General features: G+C 37.8%; 1 protein-coding gene across 1 annotated transcript in view; it reads left to right on the forward strand.

The window, feature by feature from the left end:
• Window positions 1–27,608, forward strand: part of ANK3 (ankyrin 3) — a 364,088-nt gene that overhangs the window by 144,905 nt on the left and 191,575 nt on the right. The window contains 1 exon segment of the mRNA XM_033209412.1: window positions 6,693–6,791. Within this exon segment, the coding sequence (XP_033065303.1) occupies window positions 6,693–6,791 (99 nt within the window).

Consider the following 27,608-nt stretch of genomic DNA (forward strand, 5'->3'; position numbering starts at 1 on the left):
CTTTATATAAATGTATGTATAGCCGATTCCCTGAGTTGTGCATAAAATGTATCTGTGTATATATGTGATTCCCTTTTTATCTTTGTCCACCATTCGTCAAAAAGGATTAAGGAGAAGTAAATAGTAGAGGAAAAAAAAGCTGTTGGTTAATGATATGTATACTTAAGTTTTTTAGAGTGAATAAGTATCACCTTGAATCATTTGATGGAAAAGTTAAGTTAAATAAGGTGCTATTGTGCTGGTGATGAAAATAGTGGTTTATAAATAAGCCCAAAGAGTTTAGTGAAATGGAAGGGGTAGTACCTGGGAGTTGGGAAACCTGGGGTCTTGGCCAAGCACCAAGCTCTGTAACTCCATGTAAATCACTTAGTCTGCTCCCTGGTTTCTTCCTTACCTGTAATATAGGCGATTAGACTGAATGAACTCAGAGGTCTTTCAGAAGCTTCCCAAATGCTAATGTATTCTATAACATTTTGAATGAACAAGAAAAAATGTATTTGGTACAAGCACAAACATTCTATTAAGAAACTGATATATACAAAATTACAGTAGTATTTGCTTTTTTGTTTGCACTAAATCAGGTCAAATTCAAAACTCCAGGTTGACTTTGTTATTATCCAAATGTTAATTCATGCTTCTTCTCACAAAGTGCATATAGATCTTTAACTCTAGCCATTAAAAACTAGTCATATTTTTAGGTGCAGGATATCCTCAGGTTTACCAGGTTCCTTCAAAATTTACATATTAGAGAAGTTAATGGCTAAGTTAAACCTCTCTGGGGCATTCAGAGTATAGAATGTAAGGCATGAGAGTTGAAACAGATGGTGGTAGTGGGCTGCAAATTAGGCAATATTAAAGTACAGCCATTTTTCCACTGTACAAATGTACATGGTAGAAATTTTTTAGAAAAGCATGAAGAAGCAAAAAGTCATCTATAATCTCATTACTGAAAGAAATTGTTAACATTTGGATTAATATCTCACCAGGCGGGGTGGCTCATGCCTGTAATCCCAGCATGTTGAGAGGCCAAGGTGGACGATCACTTGAGGTCAGAAGTTCAAGACCAGCCTGGCCAACATGATGAAACCTCGTCTCTACTAAAAATACAAATATCATTTGGTCACAGTGGCAGGCACCTGTAATCCCAGCTACTTAGGAGGCTGAGGTGGCAGAATCACTTGAACCTGGGAGAGGGAGGTTGCAATGAGCCGAGATCGCGTCACTGCACTCCAGCCTGGGCAACAGAGCAAGATCCTGTCTCAAAAAAAAAAATTGGCCGGGTGCGGTGGTTCACCTAGTACTTTGGGAAGCCAAGGTGGGTGGATCACTTGAGGTTGGGAGTTTGAGACCAGCCTGACCAACATGGAGAAACCTTATCTCTACTAAAAATACAAAATTAGCTGGGTGTGGTGGCACATGCCTGTAATTCCAGCTACTAGGGAGGCTGAGGCAGAAGAATTGCTTGAACCCAGGAGGCAGAGGTTGTGGTGAGCTGAGATCGTGCCATTGCACTCCAGCCTGGGCAGCAAGAGCAAAACTCCATCTCAAAAAAAAAAAAAAAAAATATATATATATATATATATGTATAGATATTCACACACACACACACATATATATATATTTGGATCAATGTATTTTAGAATGCATATATATTTATGTATAACAATTGATCTTATTTGTCATAGTTTGATGTCTTTAATAATATATCCATGTTTTCCATGTCATTAAATTATCACAGTATACCTTCAAATATGATATGAGCCTGACAACAGTATAGTTCCAATTCCTCCTTTTCATCTATGTGTGATTGTGGTCATACAAGTTACTTTTGCATATATTAGAAACCCCATGATTCATTGTTTTTGTCTTTACTTTGGACCATCCATTATCTCTTTTATTTGCCTTCATTTTTTGCCATTTCTAGAGCCCTTCATTTCTTGGTGCAGGTCTAAGTTTCTGTTTACTATCATATTCCTACTGTCTGAAGAACTTTGAATATTTTATGTATTCTAGGTCTGCTGATGATGAATTCTCTTAGCTTTTGTTTGTCTTTAAAAGTCTTTATTACTCCTTGAATTTTTTAAAGGTATTTTCATTTGGTGTAGAATTCTTATTCGATAGTCATTATTTAAAGATGTCACTTCTTTTTTTCTGGATTGCATAATTTCTGATGAGGAGTCCGTTCTACTTGTTATCTTTGTTCTCTGTGTGCGGTGTGTCTTGTCTCCTCGGGCCACTATCAAGATTTTCCCTTTATATTTCATTTTTGGCAATTTGACCGTTGTGTCTAGTTGGAGAGTTTGTTTATTGTTTATCTTGCTTGGTGTCTCCTGAGCTTCCTGGGTTTGTCTTTTTCTGCCTTTCATTACTCCAAGAAAATTCTTGACCATTCATTACCTCTTCAAATTTGTCTTCTGTCCCATTCTGTCTCTTCTTATACAACTCTCATTAGCTGTTTTGTATCATCCCACAATTCTTGGAGGCTCTGTACTTTCTTTTCCACCCCTTTTTCTCCTTCATGTTTTTATTTTAAATAACTTAAATTGACATATCTTTGAGTTCAGTGGATCTTGCCTCAACTGTGTGAAGTCTACTGAGGAGCCCAAAAAAGGAATTCACTCTGATACTGCAATTTTTCTTATCAGATGTTTCCATTTGACTCTTTGCTAAAAAATCCCATGCCTTTGCTGCAGTTCCCTATCTTTTCATGCATGTTATTCCTACTAGATAGAACACCGGATATTGTGTGTAGAAGGGGAGAGATTGAATTAAATAATATTTTGGCCTGGAAATGAGCATACTCATACTTTTTCTTCTGTGCTGCAAATGTGACAGGTGGAGCCTGTTTAGGCAGGAATTGAGCTGAGTTTACATTTTGTTTCAGGCTTCAGATTCCTCTAGTGGAGGGCTGCCATTGCCTTCTGCTTAGGGTGGAAGCTGGGGCATCAGAGAATGTTGCTTAGTGTTAGTGCTCCACCCTGAGCTTTCTCTGCACACCTGCAGCACAGAGGAGGTCTCCCCACACTCCTGCCTTACCTCAGCAGTTGACTACTCTTGCTTGTTACTCTGCTAGGCTGGTGCTAGGGGTCTTTCATGTAGGCTCAGACTCAGTCTTTGGGGTGTGTGCTTGGGTTCAAGGCTGGGTCTTTCTCCACATTCCTGCCCTTTCCACCACAGCAGCCAAACTCTGTCCTAATGTATGGTTACAGATTTGAAGGCTCTTTATATAAACTGCCAAATTGCATTCTAGCAAGAATGTACAAATTTACATTTCACCAGCAGCAAACGAGGGTTCTCTTAGGCAGGCCTTCTAGCTCTAACATCACTGAGTTTCTTTGATATGTTGGGATTGCATAATTCTGTTGCTTGCTTAGACAGTGGAAATGCAACACACAGCCTTACTCATAGTAGGGCATAATGCATTTTTATTGGTTAGCTGAGGAATCAAAATACCAGTAGTCCATTGTGTGGCCCTGAGGTACCACTTTCATTTTGATTTGTTTCTACTTCACAGGCACATCCACGATGTGACTCAGGAATAAAAGGTGTTTGCATTTTATTGGAAGCTGCATTTGACAGAGATGAGAAGCTAGGGTTTTTAAACAGAGGTCTTCTGAACCCTGCCTGAAAATACCACAGCCTGAGGGTCTGGAAGCCCGAATTCTAATCCCGATTCTGCCTCTAATTAGCTGTTTCTTAATCTGCACATTATCAGTTCTGTGCCTCACTTTCTTTATCCCATGGGGTTAATGATATTTATCCTATTTCAGTGGATTGTTGTGAGGGTAAAATGAAATTACAGAAGTGTGCAGGCCCTTTACAACACTGTTTAAGTGCTGTAGAATATAAAGTATTTCTCTAGGAAGGGCCGGAGTGGTGGAGAAAATGTGAGAATTAGAAACTCAAGGCACCTTTTTGTCATCTCCACATCCACAGTATGAGAGAGTGCGTAAATATGGAATAGAGTGAAATTAGGAATAGACTTCTTCCTCTCACTAAACTTAGCCTGTTTGTGTAAAGTTTAACTAAGTCTTTCTCAACCAGTGAGGTCATAGCTTTAAAGGGAAATGGCATACAAGCCCTTACTCACACCAGGAAGTGATGAGGTCTTCATGTCACGTCCCACTTGGGGCTCAGTGAGCCCCTATTGGTCGGTGTTTCCTTTATTCCCAATCTGACCCTCCACCTGCTGTCCCAGCTCTAGAATTCATCCACTATGCCGCTTGGGTCACTAGAGCAACACACACTTGTACTCAGAAAATAGAGAGAAACAAGCAGATCTCAAAGTCGTCATGAAATGTATTTCCTTCTTTCACTCACAACAAATAGTCCTCCACACCAAAAAAGACCACAGAGTGCATAATGGCACAGCCTATAGTTTCAGTTCCTCTTTTGTAACCTGTTATACACAGTTGAAAGCTGTGCAGCTGCAAGCTGGTAGGCCTAGAGCGGGGGTCAGCAAACCACTGCCTACAGGCCAAATCCAGCCCACTGCCTGGTTTCATAAATAAAGTTTTAGGAACACAACCACTCCCATTTCTTTACATATTGCATGTGCCTGTGGCTGCTTTTATGCCACAACGACAGAGTTCAGTAGATACAAGAGACTGTATGGCCTGCAAAGCAGAATATATTTGCCATCTAGCCCTTTGCGGAAAAAGTTGACCTACACCCTGGGGAACAGCAATATTAGTCTGTTTACTTTCCACCAGCATTCCTAAGAGAAATTTGTTTTCCTCAGGTCTCTTTCTTCTTTCATTTAAGATTTATATTTTAGCATCTAAGAATAGTGAGCAAAGATAATGTGCAACCTTTCCATCTATGGAAAGGTTGTAAACCTAACCCTAACCCTACAACCATTAAAAGTGTTTAACTAGAAAAGTTTATGCAAAATACAGGGGAAAAAGGACATATTAACTCCCCATGAGGTCTCAATCAGTCAAATCCAGGCTGTGAAAGAGTCTACACAATAAATTACCCAGTTTCTTCAATAAATAAATGAACGCAGGGGGAAAAAGTTGGGATAGAGGAGCTGTGGAGATTAAGAAAGACTTAAAGGACTTTCAACCTAATGCAATATGTCGACCTTCCAACTTGAGCAGACTAATGAAGATAGCTGGAGATAATGGGAGGACTTGAACATGGAGGGGGTCTTGGGTGCCATAAAGGAATTACTTTTACTTTCTTCATTATGATAATGGTATTGTAATTTTTTGAGATGTCCTTATCTGTTAGAGATAAATTGCAGTATTTATGGGTAAAATAACATGATGCCAAGAATTTTTTTTCTCCTCTTCCTAAACTCCTTCAAGAAAAAAAAGGAAAAAAAAAAAAAACCAGTAGGGAGCATAAAAGAAATAATATTGGCAAAAGGTTGGTGTTTACTGAACTAGGGTAAGGAGCAACTTGAAATTCATTATGGTTTTTGCCCAAACTTTGTGTATGTTGGAATTTTTCATTATTGTGTTTTAAAATCATGCATTCAAGAGTTTAAGTGTTGAAGAGTTGAATCCTGGTTCTGCCCATTGTTTCTGCATGTGTAAAATGGGGATTGCAATTCAAATTATATATGATATTATGAGGATTGTGAGAATTAAATGAGATAGTAAAGAGTTTAGCACAGTCCCTGACATGCAGGAAGTGATCAATACTTGATAGTTACTATATTGTTTCTGTTATCAACTTATAAATAAAGAGTCCCTGTGAGCCTAGTTCATTTATGATGTAATTGATTCTTTGTGAACAACAGAACTGAAACTCATATTGCTGCTACACAAGAATAAGCCACACATGGGCGTGCACACCTGTAGTTCCAGCTACTTCGGGAAGCTGAGGCAAGAGGATCATTTGAGCTCAGGAATTTGAGACTAGCCTAAGCAACATAGCGAGACTCTGTCACTTAAAAGGAAAAAAAATAAAATAAAACAAGAAATCAGGGAATTGTTTTCAATGTGTGCATACGTTTCCTTGACAGTCTGGAAACAATCATAGTGCCTGTAAGATGCTTGGAGAGAAGAATAGCTATGGTAGCCTTCCACTGAAATCAAGGAGAACACAACTAGAATTTCAGATAACCCTAACAATCTGGCTATTCTTCAAATATTTGTCAGATAAGAATTACAGTTTTCATGAGACTGCTAGCAAATGCCTGTAAACACATATAAGCACCACGGGCATGGGAAGTCATGTGACTATGTATAGAAGTAACAGATTTTCCAGTTTGAGTTCCTATTGTCTCTCCTTGACAACCTGATGCTCCCAATGGAACCTGGGAAAGGCTCCAAGTCATATGACACTCCTTTAAATTCAGTCTGTACTGACTTAACCAGCTTGTTAGTCAACCACTCACTAGCCAGTATGTATCACTCACATTTATAGAAAAATACATTGACTTAATGCAGGCTTTTTGAGCAAAAAAAGAAAACAAATTATCACTTCAACCATCAGTCACCTCAAGTGACTGAAATAAATTAACTTGGACCCTGCCTTACAGATTCCCTTACAATTCATTCCTTTTTAAAGTTGCCTTCTGAAGAAAATTCCTGTCAGAAGTGTTAGGAAGCACACTGTTCATAAAGGATGTTTAGAAAAGAAGAGGGGAAAATGGGGGTATGTTGGGGAAAGTTTAGAAGGGAACATTTTGTTGAAACCAAAAATATCAACTCTGTACTTTTTTTTCCTCTTCTTCTCAGAATGACATCACTCCTTTACATGTTGCATCAAAAAGAGGAAATGCAAATATGGTAAAACTATTGCTCGATCGAGGAGCTAAAATCGATGCCAAAACCAGGGTAAGTGTGCAACTTATGTACCTGCTTCTACTTATATTCAGGAAGTAGGAACACTTTTCCTAATACCTTTGCACTGATACAACATGAGCTTTATTTTTTGTTCTATTTGTTATAGTCTCTTGGAAAATGATTGCTACTTTTATTCTTTTTAAAATGGGATGGCCATCCATCTATATTTGTAAATACTTAATTCACAGTTAAATGGTACCTGGCTTTAAAAGGTCTAGAGTTTTTGTTGCATTTAATTTTCAAGACACTGTAAGCTAAGCTATTCGGTCAGTTTGATACTAAAACTGCAAGTTATTCTATTTAAAAACAAATCTGTCTACCCTTGTGCACTGCTGGTAGAAATGTAAAATGATGTGACTGCTATGGAAAACAGTGTGGAGCTTCCTCAAAAAAAATTAAAAATAGAGCTACCATATGATCCAGCAATCTCACTTCTGGGTATATGTGCAAAATAATTGAAAGCAGGATCTCAAAATATTTGCATAACCACGTTCATAGCAGCAATAGGCAAGAGGTAAAAGCAGCCCAAATGTTCGTGGACAGATGAATGAATTTTAAAATGTGGTATATACATACAATGCAATATTATTTGGCCCTTAAAAAAGAAGGAAATCTTGTTGCATGATACAGCATTGATGAACTTTGAGGACATTATGCTGAGTGAATATACCAGTCACAAAAGGACAAATACTGTATGATTCCACTTATAGGAGACATCTCGAGTAGGGAAAATCATGGGAAAAAAGTAGTATGGTGGTTGGCAGGGACTAGGGGTAGAGGAAATAGTTATTTGATGGGTATAGAGTTTTAGTTTTGCAAGATGAAAAAGTTCTAGAGATCTGTTACACAACAATGTGAATGTGGTTAACACCGAAGCATCCACTTATGGATTGTGAGGGTAAATTTTATGTTGTAGGTATTTTACCACAATTAAAAAATTTTTAAAGGCTGGGCCCAGTGGCTTACAACTATAATCCCAGCACTTTCAGAGGCCAAGGCAGGAGGATCACTTGAGTCCAGGAGTTTGGGACCAGCCTGGGCACCACAGCAAAACCTCTATCTCTACCAATAAAAGAGAACAAAATTAACTGGCAGTGGTGGCATGCACCTATAGTCTTGGCTATACAACAGGCTGAGGCAGGAGGATCGCTTGAGCCCAGGAGTTCAAGGCTACAGTAGGCTTTGATCACACCTCAGCAACAAAGTGAGACCCTGTCTCTAAAACAAAACAAAATGACATTTTTTAAATTAAAAAGTTATAAAAACCCACAAATACGTCTAATCTAGGTGTTTATGGCATGTTGCTTATTTGGTGTGATGCATTGTGGGTAGGGGAAAGAACCAAGACTTATAATCTGATTTGAATCCAAATTCTAAACTTAGCTAGCTGACTTAGGTAGGCTATTTAACTTTACTGATTGTACTTTCTCTATCTGAAAATAAAGAAAACTAATGGCCACCTTGTAGGGTTGTTGCGACGATCAAGATAATGTTTGTAAACTGTGCTGGCATAAAGTAGGCCAGAAATAAATTCTAGCCACTGCTAGTATATCTCAGAGCTCCAGTTAGTATTAAACTTCTAGACACAGGTTTTCCTGTTCAGTATTTCTTGTGCAAGAAGCAATCTAATCAAAAGATGGTCTCAACACAAACATCCATCTATCGAAGGGTTTTAAGTAGTTTTCTTGTAACTGCAACTCCTGCAATCCTGTGCTTACATCTTCTTTTTTTTTTTTTTTTGAGACGGAGTCTCGCTCTGTCGCCCAGGCTGGAGTGCAGTGGCCGGATCTCAGCTCACTGCAAGCCCCGCCTCCCGGGTTTACGCCATTCTCCTGCCTCAGCCTCCCGAGTAGCTGGGACTACAGGCGCCCGCCATCTCGCCCGGCTAATTTTTTGTATATTTTAGATTCCATGTTCCTAAAACTGGCCTGGTAACCTCAGCTTCATTTCTGTAGTGCTTTGATTTACTACTTCATTTTTTATTCCTCGCATTTATTTACTCAACCAGTAAATGATCGTTGAGTGTCTACTGTGGGCCAGACATAGCAGATGACAGAGCAAGACACAACTTCCCCTGCCCTTATGAAACAAAAGGTCTAGTTTGTATTCTGTACTTTGACCCTAAGACAGCCCAGTCATAGGCAGGAGACTCAGACTTCTTTTTCTTGATTACCATTGAACCTGGAAACCATCTATGTACCTTAAAAGAAACAAACTTTCTAAATAGGAAAAGGGAAGAAGAGGAAGGCCTACCCCTAAATGACTGTCTTACTGATGAGGTAAATTGAATATAGGTTTTATTGAACTGATTATTCATCATTCCAATAAGAAGCAATTATCAGCATGTAAAGAATGCTAGAAACATTGCTTTAAATGACAGGGGTCTTCTGCTAAGCATAGGATATTTGAAGAGTTGTAAGGAATAAAAAGTAGAGATGTATTGCGTCTGTTGCTTAATTATTACCTGGAGGAAAAGGAACATTTGTATAGAAGAGGAATCTTGGCAAAGGGAAATGAGGGTTACCAAGACACGCAGAAAAGAGAAGCTTGAAGAGGTGCCTGGATATACAGATTTCAGTTGGCATATGGATTGGAAATTACCTTATTTCTCTCTCTGTTGATATAGTCAATCTACAGAACAGCAAAATGATTTGTCAGTAATTTTTCATCATTTGTCAAACACTTACATGTTCTATTTGGTTCAATGGGAGGAGAAAAGGATACATAGGAAGTTCAGGCCCCATCTTAAGAGGGCATAGAGTGTCACAGGGAAGGGCCAGGAGAAAAACATACAGATTCCTCTGCATGCAACTATCAAAGATAGGAAATAATCTCCATAGGCAAAGTTTGGTGTGCAGCTTGGTTTCTGTGCCACTTTGCCTCCCTGTTCTGAAGGGCTGTCTTATTTTTGACAAAAATATAGATTCCTTTGTACCTCCCATTCAGTTTTGACTCGGATTTATATTCCTCCTGTATTATGTGAAGGGAAGACATGGAGAATGAGAGGACAGAAAAGCCTGACATTCTTCTGCAGTTGTCCTGAATGGAATGGGTTGGGAGAAGGGTATCATTTGGGCACAGACTGAATTTCTGGCAGACTAAATGGGAGAAATTACAGTATATACCCGAAATATGTAAACTGTTTTGTGTTCTCTTCATCAAATTGTCCCTTCCCTCCTGCTGAGATGACGAAGTAGTGATTGGGTGTGTGGGTGAAAGGGAAGGAGCTGGCTAAAATGTCAGAAAGCCATGAGGGCAAGCCTAAAAATAGAAAGGAGAATTTGTCACAAAAAAAACAAGTTCTAACTACCCAATCCAGTAGCCCCTGAGAAAATAGATACCGTTATCTACCCATCTGCCTGCCACCGCGTGCTTACTATTGTGGTAACCTTGCTTGCATTCAATACATCTGACCTGGTATACACACTTATCCCCCATGTTTTAGAGGCAGGAAAGCATCACTGGATTTCACCTCAGAGGCCAGCACTGTAAGGGACCTTGTTCCTATTGCTCTGTGCCCTGCCTGGGTGCTCACAGAATAGAGGATTCACTTTAAAAGAAGATTCTTAGAGCTCTTTCATTCAAGGATGTAAACTTGAATTGTGTTCAGGGTAATTTAGGTAGGATCAGCTGGAAAGCAGATGAGTGAATTTAATTTCACCCTAATGCCTGATCTCTAAGCTTGAGTGTGACTAGCAAGTAGTGAAATTGTGACCTGAGAAAAGCTCACCCTCCTGAGTCATAGTTTTCCAGCCAGTACAGACAGAAAGTTGTTCCTGACCATCTCACTCTCTCAGCTGGAAGGGCACTGGAAATTGTAACTTTAAGAATAATTAGTTATTGTAAAATTTAGGATGATTGCACATGAATCTTCTTGGAGGTGTTTAGCTAGGATCTGATGAATTACAGACCCTTCAGGTTTCTTTTTTTTTTTTTTTTTTCTTAGACGGAGTCTCACTCTGTCGGTTACCCAGGCTGGGGTACAGTGGCGTAATCTCGGCTCACTGCAACCTCCGCCTCCTGGGTTCAAGTGATTCTCCTGCCTCAGCCTCCCGAGTAGCTGGGACTACAGGCGCCCACCACCATGCCCGGCTAATTTTTGTATTTTTAGTAGAGAGGGGATTTCACCATGTTAACCAGGGTGGTCTTGATTTCCTGACCTCGTGATTTGCCTGCCTCGGCCTCCCAAAGTGCTGGGATTACAGGCGTGAGCCACCGTGCCCAGCCCCCAGACCCTTCAGGTTTCTGTTTAGCTCATTTCAGGAAAGCCTTTCCCATTTTCCTAGCCCCATAATGCTAATTAATATCAACTGGCTTGTTAACTCATGGTCCTGTTGATAGCCAAGAGTAAGTATATACAGGATCTCTGTCATAGTGGTGGGACATGTGCTGAGATAGAAACACCTATCAAGGCATACTTGTCAGTCTGGTCTATATGCAGATTTCTAATTTTAAAATGATTTATATAGTTCATTTTTTCAACAAGATCACAATGGCTTCATTTCTTTATAGACTAAAATGTTTTGCTAAGAATGGCCTCCTATTTCTTTCCACTGAATTCTTCCCCTCTTTAAAGCTAGCACGATTATTTGGTACATGTTGAAGGAAGATATTTTGCAATAGTTGGTCCCTTGTCATTTTTAGTTTGCTCTGCATCAATTCACAGACCAATCAGAGACGTAATATAGACCCTAAATCAGAACCATTTTGAGACTTGAGTTCTCTATCTCTTTTTACTGGCTCCTCTTCATCTAATAATAAAAGCAGTTATACTTGTATTTAGTGCTTCAGAGAAGATGCAGAATCCCCAGTAGTGTTGGTAATAACAATACTCTGATTGCCAAAATGTTACTCTAACTGTGCCCCTCCCAACTTCTAGCCTTCCTAGCAGGTTGCCACTGCCTGCATCCTCAGAGAATCCCATTACCACAGCATTGCTTGCAAAGCTACACCTTAACTCTGAGATGCGCATGGTCATCTTAGTGTCTGTCACACTTAGCATACTTAGCAAACTTCCTCATGCATGTTAAATGCCTAATAAGATATACTTCTTAATATTACAATTGTCAAAACATCTTAATTTACTTGACTTTATACTGGTCCTATGGTAATGTAATTTTTCCACTGAAGTTAATGGCATCCGGTTTATGTACAAGAATAAGGAAGTGTTTATGCTCAGGAAGATGAAGGGTTTTCAAGGCACTTCCAATCTGTCAATTGTTAAATTTTTACTGCCTGGGAAGGTGTCAGGGGACACTTGGATGTACTATAATATCAGCCCATGCTTTCCCAGAAATGTGACTGGTTCTGTTTCTCAGGTTAAATACGAAGAAAAAAATAATTATTGATACTGACTTTTGCTTTTGATTGTATTTCCAGGAATGTGATTGTCCAAAGTTAAAAATAAATCCTTGAATAAAATATTAAATATTTCAAAGTCATAAAATAGTCTCTCTGAAAAAGAAATTCTAAAACAATACTTCCTCCTTGAGTTCTAAAATAGGTATGTTGACAAGAACATTAGAAATAGTGAAGACGACCCTGGGATTCTACATTAGTTGAAACTAGCCTGAAAATGTTTCTTCATGTCATATAAAAATATATCAATTTTTTCATTTTTGTCAAAAAGATTACAAGTTAATTGGAAATTTTTATTTAAATTAAAAGAAGGACCAGTAATCATGAAATGCCACTAGCCTTCAAAACACAAGAGAGTATCTTTGAAGGAAAGAATGTTTCTTACAGTTGCAAAGCATTCTGAGAACATGGAGGGAGCATCTTTTGTTCTATTTTTCTCCCTCTCCTAATGTTTATACACCACATTGTAAACCTCATTTCCCTTGCCAAATTAGAGGTCTAAAAGTATTACGGCAAAAAATCACAATTATTGTTGCACCAACCTAATAAATGTCATATGCCTCGTTCTGTTGAAGAGTCTGCAAAATAGGCTCAGGACAGTTTTATTTTAGTTAATTGCTATGTGGTTCCAAGTGCTAATGGTCAGAATCTTGTCTGCTTTTTCTCCTACTTTGTCTTAATGTATGTTAGTAATGCTCACATCTGATTTTTTTTTTAATAGCTCTTCATCAGTTAGGCACACAATTACTCTATAGCTGTCAACTATAACCATCTTTAATTACCCTCCTTCCTCAAAGGAAAGACAAAGATAAAAGAAATTATTAGTGTTTTGTAAATTGTGAATATTGTTTCAAACATGTAACATCTTATAAGAAGCATATAAAAGCACCTTTTATGTTTGAAATCATTTATTTATTTATTTATTTATTTTTTGAGACAGAGTCTTACTCTGTCACCCAGGCTGGAGTGTAGTGGCGCAATCTTGGCTCACTGCAACCTCCGCCTCCTGGGTTCAAGTGATTCTCGTGCCTCAGTCTCCTGAGTAGCTGGGATTACAGGCACACGCCAGCTTGCCCAGCTAATTTTTGTATTTTTAGTAGAGATGGGGTTTCACCCATATTGGCCCAGCTGGTCTCAAACTCTTGACCTCGTGATCCACCCTCCTCAGCCTCCCAAAGTTCTGGGATTACAGACATGAGCCACTGTGCCTGACCGAAATCATATTTTATATTAGGTTATTCAATATCTATCAACTGGAAAGTCAAGAATTCTCTCATGTATTCATAGAAGAAATATTCATAAGTGGTGCATGATAGAAACAAATACAAACCATGATGGCATAATACGCAGAGGTCACGTATCCTGTTTTCATTCAAATGTATGAGAGTTCTGGCATTAAGTTATGATGGAATATCTTGCATTGGACTAAGCCCTCTGCTGAGAAAAATCATCAGCTCTGGACAAAACCAAGCTGCTGTAAGTTCCAAATTATTTATAACATATCATACAAAATACCCACTATGTAATTTTAAAATTACTAAATAAAGTCAACTGGAAAATGTGACCTACAATCAAAAGAAAAGTTAGGTAATAGAAACAAACCCACAGATGACTCCACTGTTGAAATTTGCTGAATTTAAAATAACTAAGGTAAATATGTTAAGCTATAGGGGAAAAAAGTATAATGGGGGAAAAAGAACCAGAAGGAAATCCTAAGATTGAAAAACACAATATCAGAAATACTTTAAAAATCATTAGATGGGATAAATAACAGATTGAATACAGAGGAAGAAAAAAATTGGAGGACTTAAACACAAGTCATAAAAATCATCCATACTAAAGCACAGAAAGAAAAAAAAGATTAAAAATCAAATGCACAGCTATGTCAGTGACCTATGGAATAATAACAAGTTGACTAAATCTGTACAATGTAGTCCAAGAGGCAAAGGAGAAAGAGAATGGGGCATAAAATAAGGTTATATTTACTTTCAAATTTGATCATAAACTGAAGGCCTCAAATCACAGAAACTTAGCATACCCCAAAGAGAATAAATACAAAGAAAACCACACAGAGTCATATCACACAAAAAATCAAAAAGAAAAACATTTAAGTAGCCGGAGAAAAAGACGTATCATGAATGGGAAAAACAATTATAAGAATGTTATCTGACTTCTCATCAGAAACACTGACAGTTAGAAAATGATGGGCCACCTTTAAAGTGCTGAATGAAAAATATCTAGCATCTATTTATATAGATTGATATAAATTCTAGTAAAAAATATATTTATATCTACTAAAAATTATATTTATGTACTAAAAGCAAAACGAAGACTGTTTTATACAAGCAAAAGCTGACATAACTTGTTACCGTCAGTCCCATACTAACTAAAATACTGAAGAAATTTCTTCCGTCTAAGGGAAATGATACCAAAAAGAAAACTGGATCTACGTAAAGGAAAGAAGAGCTAGAAGTAGTAAATATGTGGGTACAATAAAATATTATTCTTCTTAAGTTCTTTAAAAGTCAATTGTTGAAGCAAAAATATCAATCTATTGTGAGGGCTATAATATAATAGTATGTAGAAATAAAATATATAGCACAAAAGATACAACTAATAGTGTAAATAGAATTATAATATTGCAAAATTCTCATTATACATAAAGTGGTATAATATTAAGTCACTATATATGTAATATTAATATTGCTTTATAATATATTATTTATATAATGAATACTATGTATTATATATACTATATAATATAGTATGTTATAGTATATTATACTATATTATGCTATGTTATACTATATTATATATACTGTATATAATATGATGTATACTGACTTTTGCTTTTGATTGTATATAGTGTATATATTATATACTATGTATGTATTTTGATTATAAACATAGTATATATATATAGTATGTTATATATTGTATATTGTTATACTATATTATACTATAATTTATTATCCTATAATTTACTATATTAGTAATATAGTATATTATATATACTATATTACATAGTATATATAGTGTATGTATTATAATATAGTATAATAGTATATAGTATAATATAGTATATTATATATACTATATTACATAGTATATATAATGTTACATATATAATACTATATATTACCACATATCATATATAATATATACCATATGTTATAATAAATACTGTTTAGATATATACTATATCCTCTATATATATATAATATGTACTATATATACTCTATATCATATATATTATATATAATATATACTATATACACTATATGATATATATTATATATAATATACAATTATTACATTGTAGGAATTACAATTTGTAATATTATAATATTCACACTAGTAAGTTAAAGATACACATTTTAATTTATAAAACAACTATCCCCCCCAAAAAAATGTAGCTAAAAAAATCAGAAGATAGCCAATGACATAGATGATGTTTCAATGATTAGAATACTAAATAATTCTCAACCCAAAAGGAGACAAGCAAGGAGAGACAATAAACACAAAGAACAGAGTGGAAAACTACAATACTAATAACATAAGAGTGTGTTCAAGTCACAGAATGAAGGCTGTAGTTTTCCAAGTAGAGAGGACACAAGAGGATTTTACCTTATTTTCATTTAAACATGTAGATGGTATAACAGTAGAACAAGGAAGCTAATTAATATATTTTCCCTCCTATATATAAATGGCAGAAATGAACTCTTGATCTTAAATAGAACATTGACTGCTTATGTTTTTTTAAGAGGTTGCTTGGCATAGTAGAAGGAACCCAGTCCTTCAAAGGGAGGCAATCCTGAATGTAAATTCTAATTCTATCGGTTTACTCTATGTACTTGCCATGTGACCTTGAGTAGATATATGAATTCACTGGAGCAGTTTTCTCATCTATAAATGTAACTACTGATGCTTTTCTCATAGAATTGCTGTAAAGATTAAATAAGATCACAATTATAATAAGCCTATAACATAGAGGACATTCAAAAAATTTTATTTCACCTCTTAGGCTTATCTCGATAACTGCCTAACACACACACAAATAAATAAATAAAATGAGGACACAGTCCAAATTTTTGGTGAAAATGCCAATATGAAATAGCTTTGCTGGCCAGGTGTGGTGGCTCATGCCTGTAATCCTAGCATGTTGGGAGGCTGACGTGAGAGGATTGCTTGAGGCCAGGAGTTTGAGACCAGCCCGGCCAACTGGGTGAAACCCCATCTCTACAAAAAATGTAAAAATAACTGGAAGTGGTGGGGCATGCCTATAATCCCAGCCACTTGGAAGGCTGATGCACGACAGTTGCTTGAACCAAGGAGGCAGAGGTGACAGTGAGCTGAGATTGTGCCGTTACGCTCCAGCCTGGGTGACAGCGAGATTTTGTCTCAAAAAAAAAAAAAAAGGAAGAAAAGAGCTTAGTTATTAGACTGTAAGTGATGCCCTTTAGTTTATCTTTCACTATCATCATAGCTCTCTTCTTCTGAAGGACTGTCTACATTTTTTTTCATTGTTTTCAGTTTTTAATTCAAGATTATATCCTGTTCTACAGCCATGATCTATCTGCAGAGTTCTCTCTGCTTGAATTCCTTTTCCTTCTCTAGAGTGAGGGGTTTGTATTTATTTATTTATTTTGCTTGTGAAAAAGAAAAGAAAGAAAGATTATCCTAAAGGATACTAATCAAAATAATATGTCTCTTCTTGAAAATATTTCCCAAACCACGCATTTGTGTCACTCCAGTGACACTGAGCAAATTTGACCTGCTAAAGACACATTCTGGTTTCATAGTCCTAGGTGTGATGCCTTAATATCCTGCTTCATGCTTTTCAGAAAAATCAGACCTGAAAGTCTTTTGACCTTTGTGTGTGCAAGGTTTTGCTCCTAGGCTAACATGAGAGCATTCCATCCAGCCAGTAATGTGCAGTTCCCCTCCTCACTAATAAGATTACTGCCACTAAAACGAAATATGAGATCTCGACTAGCCAGTTTGTGTTGCTTTAGACTTCTGCCCAAGGGAAACTTGTTTGTTATGTGAGTGCTTTAAAAATCAAGGGAATTGGAAAATATTGCTAGCCCCATGCAATCTCATTTCCCTTCCGTAATGTTACTACGGCAACTCAGCATCCCTCTCCTTCTCTCTTGTCCAACTGCATATGTTGCCTTTCTTGAGGCACCCCCCTCTCAATCCCTCAAAATTGCCTTTGTCTAGCATTTATCAACTGGAGATCAACACTATTCTATGCAGTTGAAAAATTGCTTTTTGGTCTACAGCTCATTCTAAATTACTTTGTTCATTAATTATACATTTCTAGGAGTTGGAAGCAAGTAAGAATCCTTATTCTGCATCGAAAAAAAGCGTGGCTCTAATTTTAGGGAAAGGAATATGCCAGTTCTGTGCTGCATTGCAAAGCACAGTATCAACCATAGCTCTTTTGTTACGCTTATTAGTATTCCGAGTAGAAAAAGGGAATCTTATTTAGAGCAAATTTTGAAAGCTAAGAGACTTAGCCACATCCTTAAATCCCAATTTACAAGTCACTTATTCTATTAAGAATTTTACTTTTCTGGAAAAATAAGATATTTTAATAGTGCTACTGAAGTAGACAAAATGAGTCTACTCTTAAAAAGGATAACAAGGAAAAGAATTTTAAACAACTTACTATAAAATATTTTTTAACTTGCCTGAAAACACATTCATTCACTCACTCCATTCATTCATTTACGCAGTAATTTTTATTAGGCAACTTTCATGGACATAGTACTAAGTTACCTCCTCTGTGAGATTCATTTATCCCTTAAAGCTGGTAACCTTGTCCTCAGAGATGAACTAGTGTTAAATAAAAAAATTATTCATGATACTTGTAAGAAAACAGTAAAGCTGACTTTATCTAAAGGGGGCACTACAAACAAATTTTATAGTGGTTAAGAAATCTAGCTCAACTCTGAATACAGCAAGGAAGGGTGGGAATTTGTAGCCAAGGAGTAAGGCGTGAGGTCAGTAAATAGAAAATTACAAGGAGGAAATGTCAAAGGTAGGGGCAATTCTGGCTAAAATGGCTTGACAAGATTATTGCCAAAGGCAGGTCAGATTGATAAGAGGCAGGATGGGAAATAAGGAATTTGATCTAATAGTAAGGGTTGGGATTTTCATTAAACTGACCCAGTAGGAGGCTTGCTAAAACTGAACTAAGCAGACACTAACATATGGAAGGCCAAAAGTCAGGGTCTAGATGAGAAGAGAATTCAGAGAAGCTTGACTAGAGTTAAGTCAAGGAAGAGGATCTTTGTCACGAGAAATGTTCATGAATGCCCACAGGTAAAGAAAATACTAGGTAAAAAGTTACAGGTCCCCCAAAAGAGGTATAGAAAATAAGGAGTCTGGAGGGTAGAAAGATTCCATTTAATTTGTGAAAAGGTTTCAAAGAAATGCTCTGCTCTAAGATAGTAAGGCTCCTGTAGGAAGTGGGAAGGGAACTCTCAGGTACATGAAGTGGCGTGGGCAAGACAGTAAAACAAGAAAAACAGGGACTCTTACCAGAAGCTGCAGAGAGTTTGTTAATTGCAGTATAAGTTAAGGGAATCAGGAAAGGCCAAGGTGGACCAAGTATAGCAGGAACTGATTTTAGACGACTTTGAATGCTAACGAAGAATTTAGACTTGACTGAGGAGTAACTGTGAATGACAGTTACTGAAGATCATTTTGAACAGAATGGCATCCTAAATCAGAACCGTGTGTCAGGAAAGTGAGCGATAGGCCACACCAGCTTCAAAGTCAAAGAAATTAGTTCAAAATTTATTTTTTTAACCAAAAAGTAGGAGTGAAGTAGAACCAATGCCTGCTAATTTTCCTCCTCTTTTTTTTTTTTTTTTTAACTGAATTAAGTGTGAATCATTAAATGGCAGGTACTTTTTAGTCCCACTGTGGATCAGCTGGTCTTGCCCGTCTTCATGACTGCAAGAACTGTGATGCTAATTAAAGATCTTACATTCACCCTAGGCACTCGTTTTACACTGACCTGTCAATGTCCCAGCAGCTGGGCCAGCACTGCCTATGCGGCCGGGCAGTCGCATCGTTGATATCTTGTGCAGCTTCCTGATGAGGCATCCCTTCGGTCGCAATTTTGGCTAGTCAAAGAGCTACACGCCTTTGAAAAGAGCCGGATTGAATTTGTAGACGATCCAAAGGAGACTGACACTTGAAGTCAGTGTTAAAAATACTACAAGGACAGACTGGATTAAGAAAATGTGGCACATATACACCATGGAATACTATGCAGCCATAAAAAAGGATGAGTTTGCGTCCTTTGTAGGGACATGGATGCAGCTGGAAACCATCATTCTTAGCAAACTATCACAAGAACAGAAAACCAAATACCTCATGTTCTCACTCATAGGTGGGAACTGAACAATGAGATCACTTGGACTCGGGAAGGGGAACATCACACACCGGGGCCTATCATGGGGAGGGGGGAGGGGGGAGGGATTGCATTGGGAGTTATACCTGATATAAATGATGAATTGATGGGTGCTGACGAATTGACGGGTGCAGCACACCAACATGGCACAAGTATACATATGTAACAAACCTGCACGTTATGCACATGTACCCTAGAACTTAATGTATAATAATAAAAAAAAATTAAAAAAAAATACTACAAGGAAAACTACAGTTGAAAGAGTTGTGCTTCAGGTAGCTCTTTGCAGTTCAGCTAGAGCTGATGAGTTGTACCTTCGGGAAACAGCTGACTTTGTCATGGAAGCAAGGTGATTAAAGGAACAATGGCTAAAGAAGATAACACTTCACAGCTCTTCCACTGGTGAAATGTCACCTTTCCCTACTGAGTCTTTAGACGCCACATGTTGTTAGTAAACAAACATCAGAGATCAGAGGTAGCAGCTTCTGAATGTAGCTAAGGGAAGGCTAAGAGTGGCTGCAAGTGTGAGCACAGGGACTTTGCCTTAGTAACCCCTCTGAAGACATGTCTTGATCGTCTTGTAGAGCCAGCACTCATAGTTCAAGTCTCATTCTAAATTAGGTGCCGGCAGCCTTGGATGACTAATTTCACTTCTTTGAACCTTGGAGTCTCTATTTATCAAATAAATATACTCTTATAGGACTAATCATGAGGATATAATAATATGCTGTCTTGAATTTGCTTCAAAATAATACAAGAAAAGGGTTTGACTTTTGGTCAGAATATAGACAAGTCTCGACTGAGCATGGGGTGACAGTTGTTGAAGCTGAGTTAGGTACCCAGAGATTCGTTATAATATTCTGTCTGTTTTAATCTGTAATGTGTTTGAAATTTTTTATAATTAAAACTTTTTTTGAAAAGACAAAAATCAGGCCAGGCACAAAGGCTCACACCTGTAATCCCAGCATTTTGGGAGGCTGAGGCGGGCGGATCACCTGAGGTCAGGAGTTCAAGATCAGCCTGGCCAACATGGTGAAACCCAGTCTCTACTAAAAATACAAAAATTAGCCAGGCGTGGTGACAGGCACCTGTAATCCCAGCTACTCAGGAGGCTGAAGCGGAAGAATCGCTTGAACCCAGAAGGCAGAGGTTGCAGTGAGCTGAGATCATGCTATTGTACTCCACCCTGGGCAGTAAAGAGAGACTCCATCTCAAAAAAAAAAAAAAAAAAAAAAAGGCAAAATCAACAAAAAAATGTGTATCTGTAAGAAGAAGCAGTGAAATGGTATACCTCACAATATTAAGGAGTTGATGGTTGAGATAGATTTTGCTCTTAGCCAAACACTTTGCATTCAGTATGTAGCATTTTGCTCTGTGGAAGATAATTTTCAAGGATGAATGAGTGCATTTTTCTGTGTGACCATAGTTTGAAATTATTGATGAAAAGAGTCAGACCCTGGTAAGATATTTGAATACATTTATTCTGAGCCAAATGTGAGTGACTAATGGCCCGTGATGCAACCCGTAGGAGATCCTGAGAATCTGTGCCCAAGGTGGTTCGGGTACAGCTTGGTTGTATACATTTTAGGGAGACATGAGACATCAATCAATATATGCAAGATGTACATTGCTTCCATCTGGAAAGGCAGGACAATGGAAGCAGAGGATCTTCCAAGTCGTCAATGGATTCAAAGATTTTTTGATTGAAAGAGTTATTCTGGTTGAAAGAGTTATTATCAATACAAAAGAATATCTAGGTTATGATAAGGGGTATAGGACCAACGTTTTATCATGCAGATGAAGCCTCCCGGTCTTCAGAGAGAATAGATTGTGAATGTTTCTTTTTTTTTTTTTTTTTTTTTTTGAGACGGAGTCTCGCTCTAGCCTGGGCTGGAGTGCAGTGGCCGGATCTCAGCTCACTGCAAGCTCCGCCTCCCGGGTTTACGCCATTCTCCTGCCTCAGCCTCCCGAGTAGCTGGGACTACAGGCGCCCGCCACCTCGCCCGGCTAGTTTTTTGTATTTTTAGTAGAGACGGGGTTTCACCGTGTTAGCCAGGATGGTCTCGATCTCCTGACCTCGTGACCCGCCCGTCTCGGCCTCCCAAAGTGCTGGGATTACAGGCTTGAGCCACCGCGCCCGGCCGTGAATGTTTCTTATCAGACTTACAGAGTCTGTTCTAGCAGTAATTCCAACACGGAGGAGGGCAGAATGAGGCATGCCTGGCTTCCCCTACCCATCACGACCTGAAGTAGTTTTGCAGGTTAATTTTGGAATGCTCTTGGCTGAGAGGGAGGGGTCCATTCAGATGGTTGGGGGGGCCTTAGAATTTTATTTTTGGTTTACAGACATGTCTATGCATATTTTGTCATTTTTTACTTATTAGAATCTGCAGAAGAGAAAATGAAACAATTTTGACCTTTTAGTTCATAAAAAACAATCACTGTACTGCAGTCTGTATGAAATGTTTTTGTGTGTAGGTGGTGGAAGGTGGATGTGATTTTTGTATATTATTTCTCCATCAGATGTTTTCAGGTTTGACATTATGAAGTAGACATTTGGACATTATTTTTTGTATGTTTCCAGATTTTATTTTATTTTATTAGCAAAATGCTGTTTTCACTTGAAAGGCTGCTTTACTTTGGCTTATAAAAGCAAATGTTTTAAATCAACATAAAAGGCAGAAGATATAAACATGCTCCAAAGAATGTTCAAATTAGGCCATGTACTATTTGCAATTAAAATTTTATTTTTAAATAACATTGATACTATTGACATTTGGCTAGTAGTTTAGAAATAGGATTGTACCTTGTTGCTTATACATTAGAATAAATAATTAGGCTTACTTTCAAGATCTACTCACACAGTCCAGAAAGTTATATAACATAATGAATCAAATTTTGTTGTATTTTTAAATACGACTAAGTACTAGTCTCAGGGATCTTCAAGTTGAGGAACTCATAAACCAAGAATACTTGTGAAAACTTCTTCAGCAGGATTGGGACCACTTAGTTTTAAGTGAATAACTCTCTACTTCCTCAGTTTCCTGCAGAGTCTCCCTTCCCACCTATCCTTTAACACGTATTCCCTCTGCCCTAGTACTAAGAAAAGCCTAGCTCTCTCACACACACATCGCCCAAAGGTGCAAAAACTCCTGAGGTAGTGGGGGCAAACAGAAGAATTCAAAATATTGGTGTTCTGCTGAGAACTGCATGATTCTAGTGATCTGATAAACCCCTTGCTGCCCACAAAAATCAAAGACCTAATAAAGTTGTCCTGTGATGGATCATTGAGAAGAATTTTGGGTGAAAGATCATGAAGTATGGAGGATCGGATGGATGAATTGATAGAAGTAGGCTTCAGAAGATGGGTAATAAAAAACTACGCTGAGCTAAAGGAGCATATTCTAAACCAATGCAAAGAAGCTAAGAACCTTGATAGAAGGTTAGAGGAATTGCTACCTAGAATAACCAGCTGCAAGAGGAACATAAACAACCTGATGGAGCTGAAAAACACAGCATGAGAACTTCACGAAGCATATACAAGTATCAATAGCCAAATCGACCAAGCAGAAGAAAGGGTATCAGAGTTTGAAGACCACCTTGATGAAATAAGGCATGCAGACAAGACTAGAGAAATAAGAATGAAAAGGAATGAACAAAGCCTCCAAGAAATATGGGACTTCATAAAAAGACTGAACCTACTATTGGAGTACAAGAAGGAGACAGGGAGAATGGAAACAAGCTGGAAAACACACTTCAGGATATTATCCGGGAGAACTTACCCAACCTAGCAAAATAGGCCAACATGCAAATTCAGGAAATACAGAGAACACCATTAAGATGCTCCATGAGAAGATCAACTCCGAGACACATAATATTCAGATTCTCCAAGGTCTAAATGAAGGAAAAACTGTTAAGGGCAGCCAGAGAGAAAGGTCAGGTCACCTACAAAGGAAGCCCATCAGACTAACAGCAGACCTCTCAGCAGAAACTCTACAAGCCAAGAAATTGGGGGCCAATATTCAACATTCATAAGGAAAAGAATTTTCAACCCAGAATGTCATATCCAGCTAAACTAAGCTTCTTAAGCGAAGGAGAAATAAAATCCTTTACAGACAAGCAAATGCTGAGGGATTTCATTACCATCAGGCCTGCCTTACAATAGCTCCTGAAGGAAGTACTCAACGTGGAAAGGAAAAACCAGTACCAGCCACTGCAAAAACACACCAGAGTATAAAGACCAATGAAACTATGAAGAAACAGAATCAACTAATGTACAAAATAACCAAATAGCAGTATGATGACAGGATCAAATTCACTATAACAAAACTAATCTTAAATGTAAATGGGCTAAAGGCCACAATTAAAAGACACAGACTGGCAAATTGGATAAAGAGTCAAGACCCATCAGTGTGCTATATTCAGGAGGCCCATCTCACATGCAAAGACACACATAGGCTCAAAATAAAGGGATGGAGGATTATTTACCAAGCAAATGAAAAGCAAAAAAATAGCAGGGGTTGCAATCCTAGTCTCTGACAAAACAGACTTTAAATCAACAAAGGTCCAAAAAGACAAAGAAGCGTATTACATAATGGTAAAGAGAACAATTCAAAAGAAGAGCTAACTATTCCAAATATATATGCACCCAATAAAAGATCGCCCAGATTCATAAAACAATTTCTTTGAGACCTTTAAAGAGACTTAGACTCCCACACAATAATAGTGGGAGAATTTAACACCCCACTGTCAGTATTAGACAGATCTATGAGACAGAAAATTAACAAGGATAGTTAGGATTTGAATTCAGCTCTGGATAAAGTAGACTTAGTAGACATCTAGAGAACTTTCTACCCCAAATCAACAGAATACACATTCTTCTCAGTGCCACATGGCACTTACTCAAAAATCGATATGATTGGAAGTAAAACACTCCTCGGCAAATGCAAAAGAACTGAAATCATAACAAACAGTCTCTCAGACCATAGTGCAATGAAATTAGAACTCAGGATTAAGAAACTCACTGAAAACTACACAATTACATGGAAATTGAACAACCAACTCCTGAATGACTCCTGGGTAAACATTATGAAATTAAGGCAGAAATCAAGAAGTTCTTTGAAACCAACGAAAACAGAGAGGCAATGTACCTGAATCTCTAGGATGCAGCTAAAGCAGTGCTAAGAGGGAATTTTATAGCACTAAATGCCCACATCAGAAAGTTTGAAAGATCTCAAATTGACACCCTACTATCACAAAAGACCCAGAAAGGCAAGAACAAATGAATCCAAAAGCTAGCAGAAGACAAGAAATAACTAACAGAAGAGTTAAAGGAGATAGAGACATGAAAAGCACTCCAAAAAATCAATGAACCCAGGAACTGTTTATTTTTTTTTTTTGAAAAAATGAACAATATAGATGGACTGCTAGCTAAACTAATGAAGAAAAGAGAGAAGACTCAAATAGACAATAAAAAATGACAAAGGAGGCCGGGCGCGGTGGCTCAAGCCTGTAATCCCAGCACTTTGGGAGGCCGAGACGGGTGGATCACGAGGTCAGGAGATCGAGACCATCCTGGCTAACACGGTGAAACCCCGTCTCTACTAAAAATACAAAAACTAGCTGGGCGAGGTGGCGGGCGCCTGTAGTCCCAGCTACTCGGGAGGCTGAGGCAGGAGAATGGCGTAAACCCGGGAGGCGGAGCTTGCAGTGAGCTGAGATCCGGCCACTGCACTCCAGTCCGGGAGACAGAGCGAGACTCCGCCTCAAAAAAAAAAAAAAAATGACAAAGGAGATATCACAACTGACCCCACAGAAATACAAACTACTATCAGTGAATACTATAAACAGTTTTATGGAAATAAACTGGAAAATCTAGAAAAAATGGATAAATTCCTGGACACATATACCCTCTCAAGATTAACCAGAAGATGTTGAATCCCTGAATAGACCAATAACGAGTTCTGAAATTGAGGCAATAATTAATACCCTACCAACCAAAAAAAGCCCAGGATCCAGATGGATTTACAGCTGAATTCTACCAGAAATACAAAGAGGAGCTGGTACCATTCCTTCTGAAACTCTTCCAAACAATTAAAAAGGAAGGACTCCTCCCTAACTCATTTTATGAAGCCAGCATCATCCTGATACCAAAACCAAGAAGAGACACAACAAAAAAAGAAAACTTCAGGCCAGTATCCCTGATGAACATTGATGAGAAAATCCTCAATAAAATCCTGGCAAACCAAATCCAGCACATCAAAAAAATGTATCTGCCACGAGGAAATCGGCTTCATCTCTGAGATGCAAGACTGGTTCAACTTACGCAAATCAATAAACATAATCCATCACATAAACAGAACCAAAGACAAAAACCACATGATTATCTCAATAGATGCAGAAAAGGCCTTTGATAAAATTCAACATCCCTTCATGTTAAAAACTCTCAACAAACTAGGGATTGATGGAACATATCTCAAAATAATAAGAACTATTTATGACAAACCCACAACTAATACCATATTGAATGGGCAAAAGCTGGAAGCATTCCCTTTGAAAACTGGTACAAGACAAGGATGCCCTGTCTCACCACTCCTATTCAACATAATATTGGAAGTTGAGACCAGAGCAATCAGTCAAGAGAAAGAAATAAAGCATACTCAAATAGGAAGAGAGGAAGTCAAATTATCTCTGTTTGCAGATGACATGATTTTATATTTAGAAAACTCCACCATCTCAGCCCAAAAACTCCTTAAACTGATAAGTGCCAAATCATGAATGAACTCCCATTCACAATCACTGCAAAGAGAATAAAATACATAGGTATACAGCTAACAAGGGATGTGAAGGAACTCTGCAAGGAGAACTACAAACCACTGCTCAAGGATATAAGAGAGGATGCAAACAAATGAAGAAACATTGCATCTTCATGGATAGGAGGAATTAATATCATGAAAATGGCCATACTGCCCAAAGTAATTTATGGATTCAATGCTATTCCCATCAAACTACCACTGACATTCTTCACAGAATTAGAAAATCTATTTTAAATTTCATATGGAATCAAAGAAGACCCCATATAGCCAAGAAAATCCTAAGCAAAAAGAACAAAAAGAACATGTTACTTCATTTCAAACTACACTACAAGGCTATGGTAACCAAAACGGCCTGATACTGGTACCAAAACAGACATATAGACCAATGGAGCAGAACAGAGACCTCAGAAATCTGCAACCATCTGATCTTCAATAAACCTGACAAAAACAAGCAATGGGGAAAGGATCTCCAGTTCAGTAAATGGTGCTGGGAAAACTGGCTAGCCATATGCAGAAAACTGAAATTGGACCCCTTCCTTACATCTAATACAAAAATTAGCTTAAGGTGGATTAAAGACTTAAACGTAAAACCCAAAACCATAAAAACCCTAGAAGAAAACCTAAGCAATAGCATTCAGCACATAGGCATGGGCAAAGATTTCATAACAAAAACGCCAAAAGCAATGGCAACAAAAGCCAAAATTGACAAATGAGATCTAATTAAACAGAAGAGCTTCTGCACAGCAAAAGAAACTATCATTAGAGTGAAAAGGCAACCTACAGGATGGGAGAAATTTCTGCAATCTACCCGTTTGTCAAAGGGCTAATATCCAGAATCTACAAAGAACTTAAACAAATTTACAAGAAAAAACCTCATCAAAAAGTGGGCAAAGGATATGAATAGACACTTCTCAAAAGAAGACATTTATGCGGCCAAGAAACATATGAAAAAAAGTTCAACATCACTGATCATCAGAGAAATGCAAATCAAAACCACAGTGAGATACCATCTCACACCAGGCAGAATGGTAGTTATTAAAATGTCAGGAAACAATAGATGCTGGGGAGGCTGTGGAGAAATAGGAACGCTTTTACACTGTTGGTGGGAATGTAAATTGGTTCAATCATTGTGGAACACAGTATGGCAATTCCTCAAGGATCTAGAACCAGAAATACCATTTGACCCAGCCATCCCATTACTGGGTA

This window comes from Trachypithecus francoisi, unplaced genomic scaffold, assembly GCF_009764315.1.
Source record: "Trachypithecus francoisi isolate TF-2019V2 unplaced genomic scaffold, Tfra_2.0 Lachesis_group9, whole genome shotgun sequence".
Taxonomy (NCBI): Eukaryota; Metazoa; Chordata; class Mammalia; order Primates; family Cercopithecidae; genus Trachypithecus; species Trachypithecus francoisi.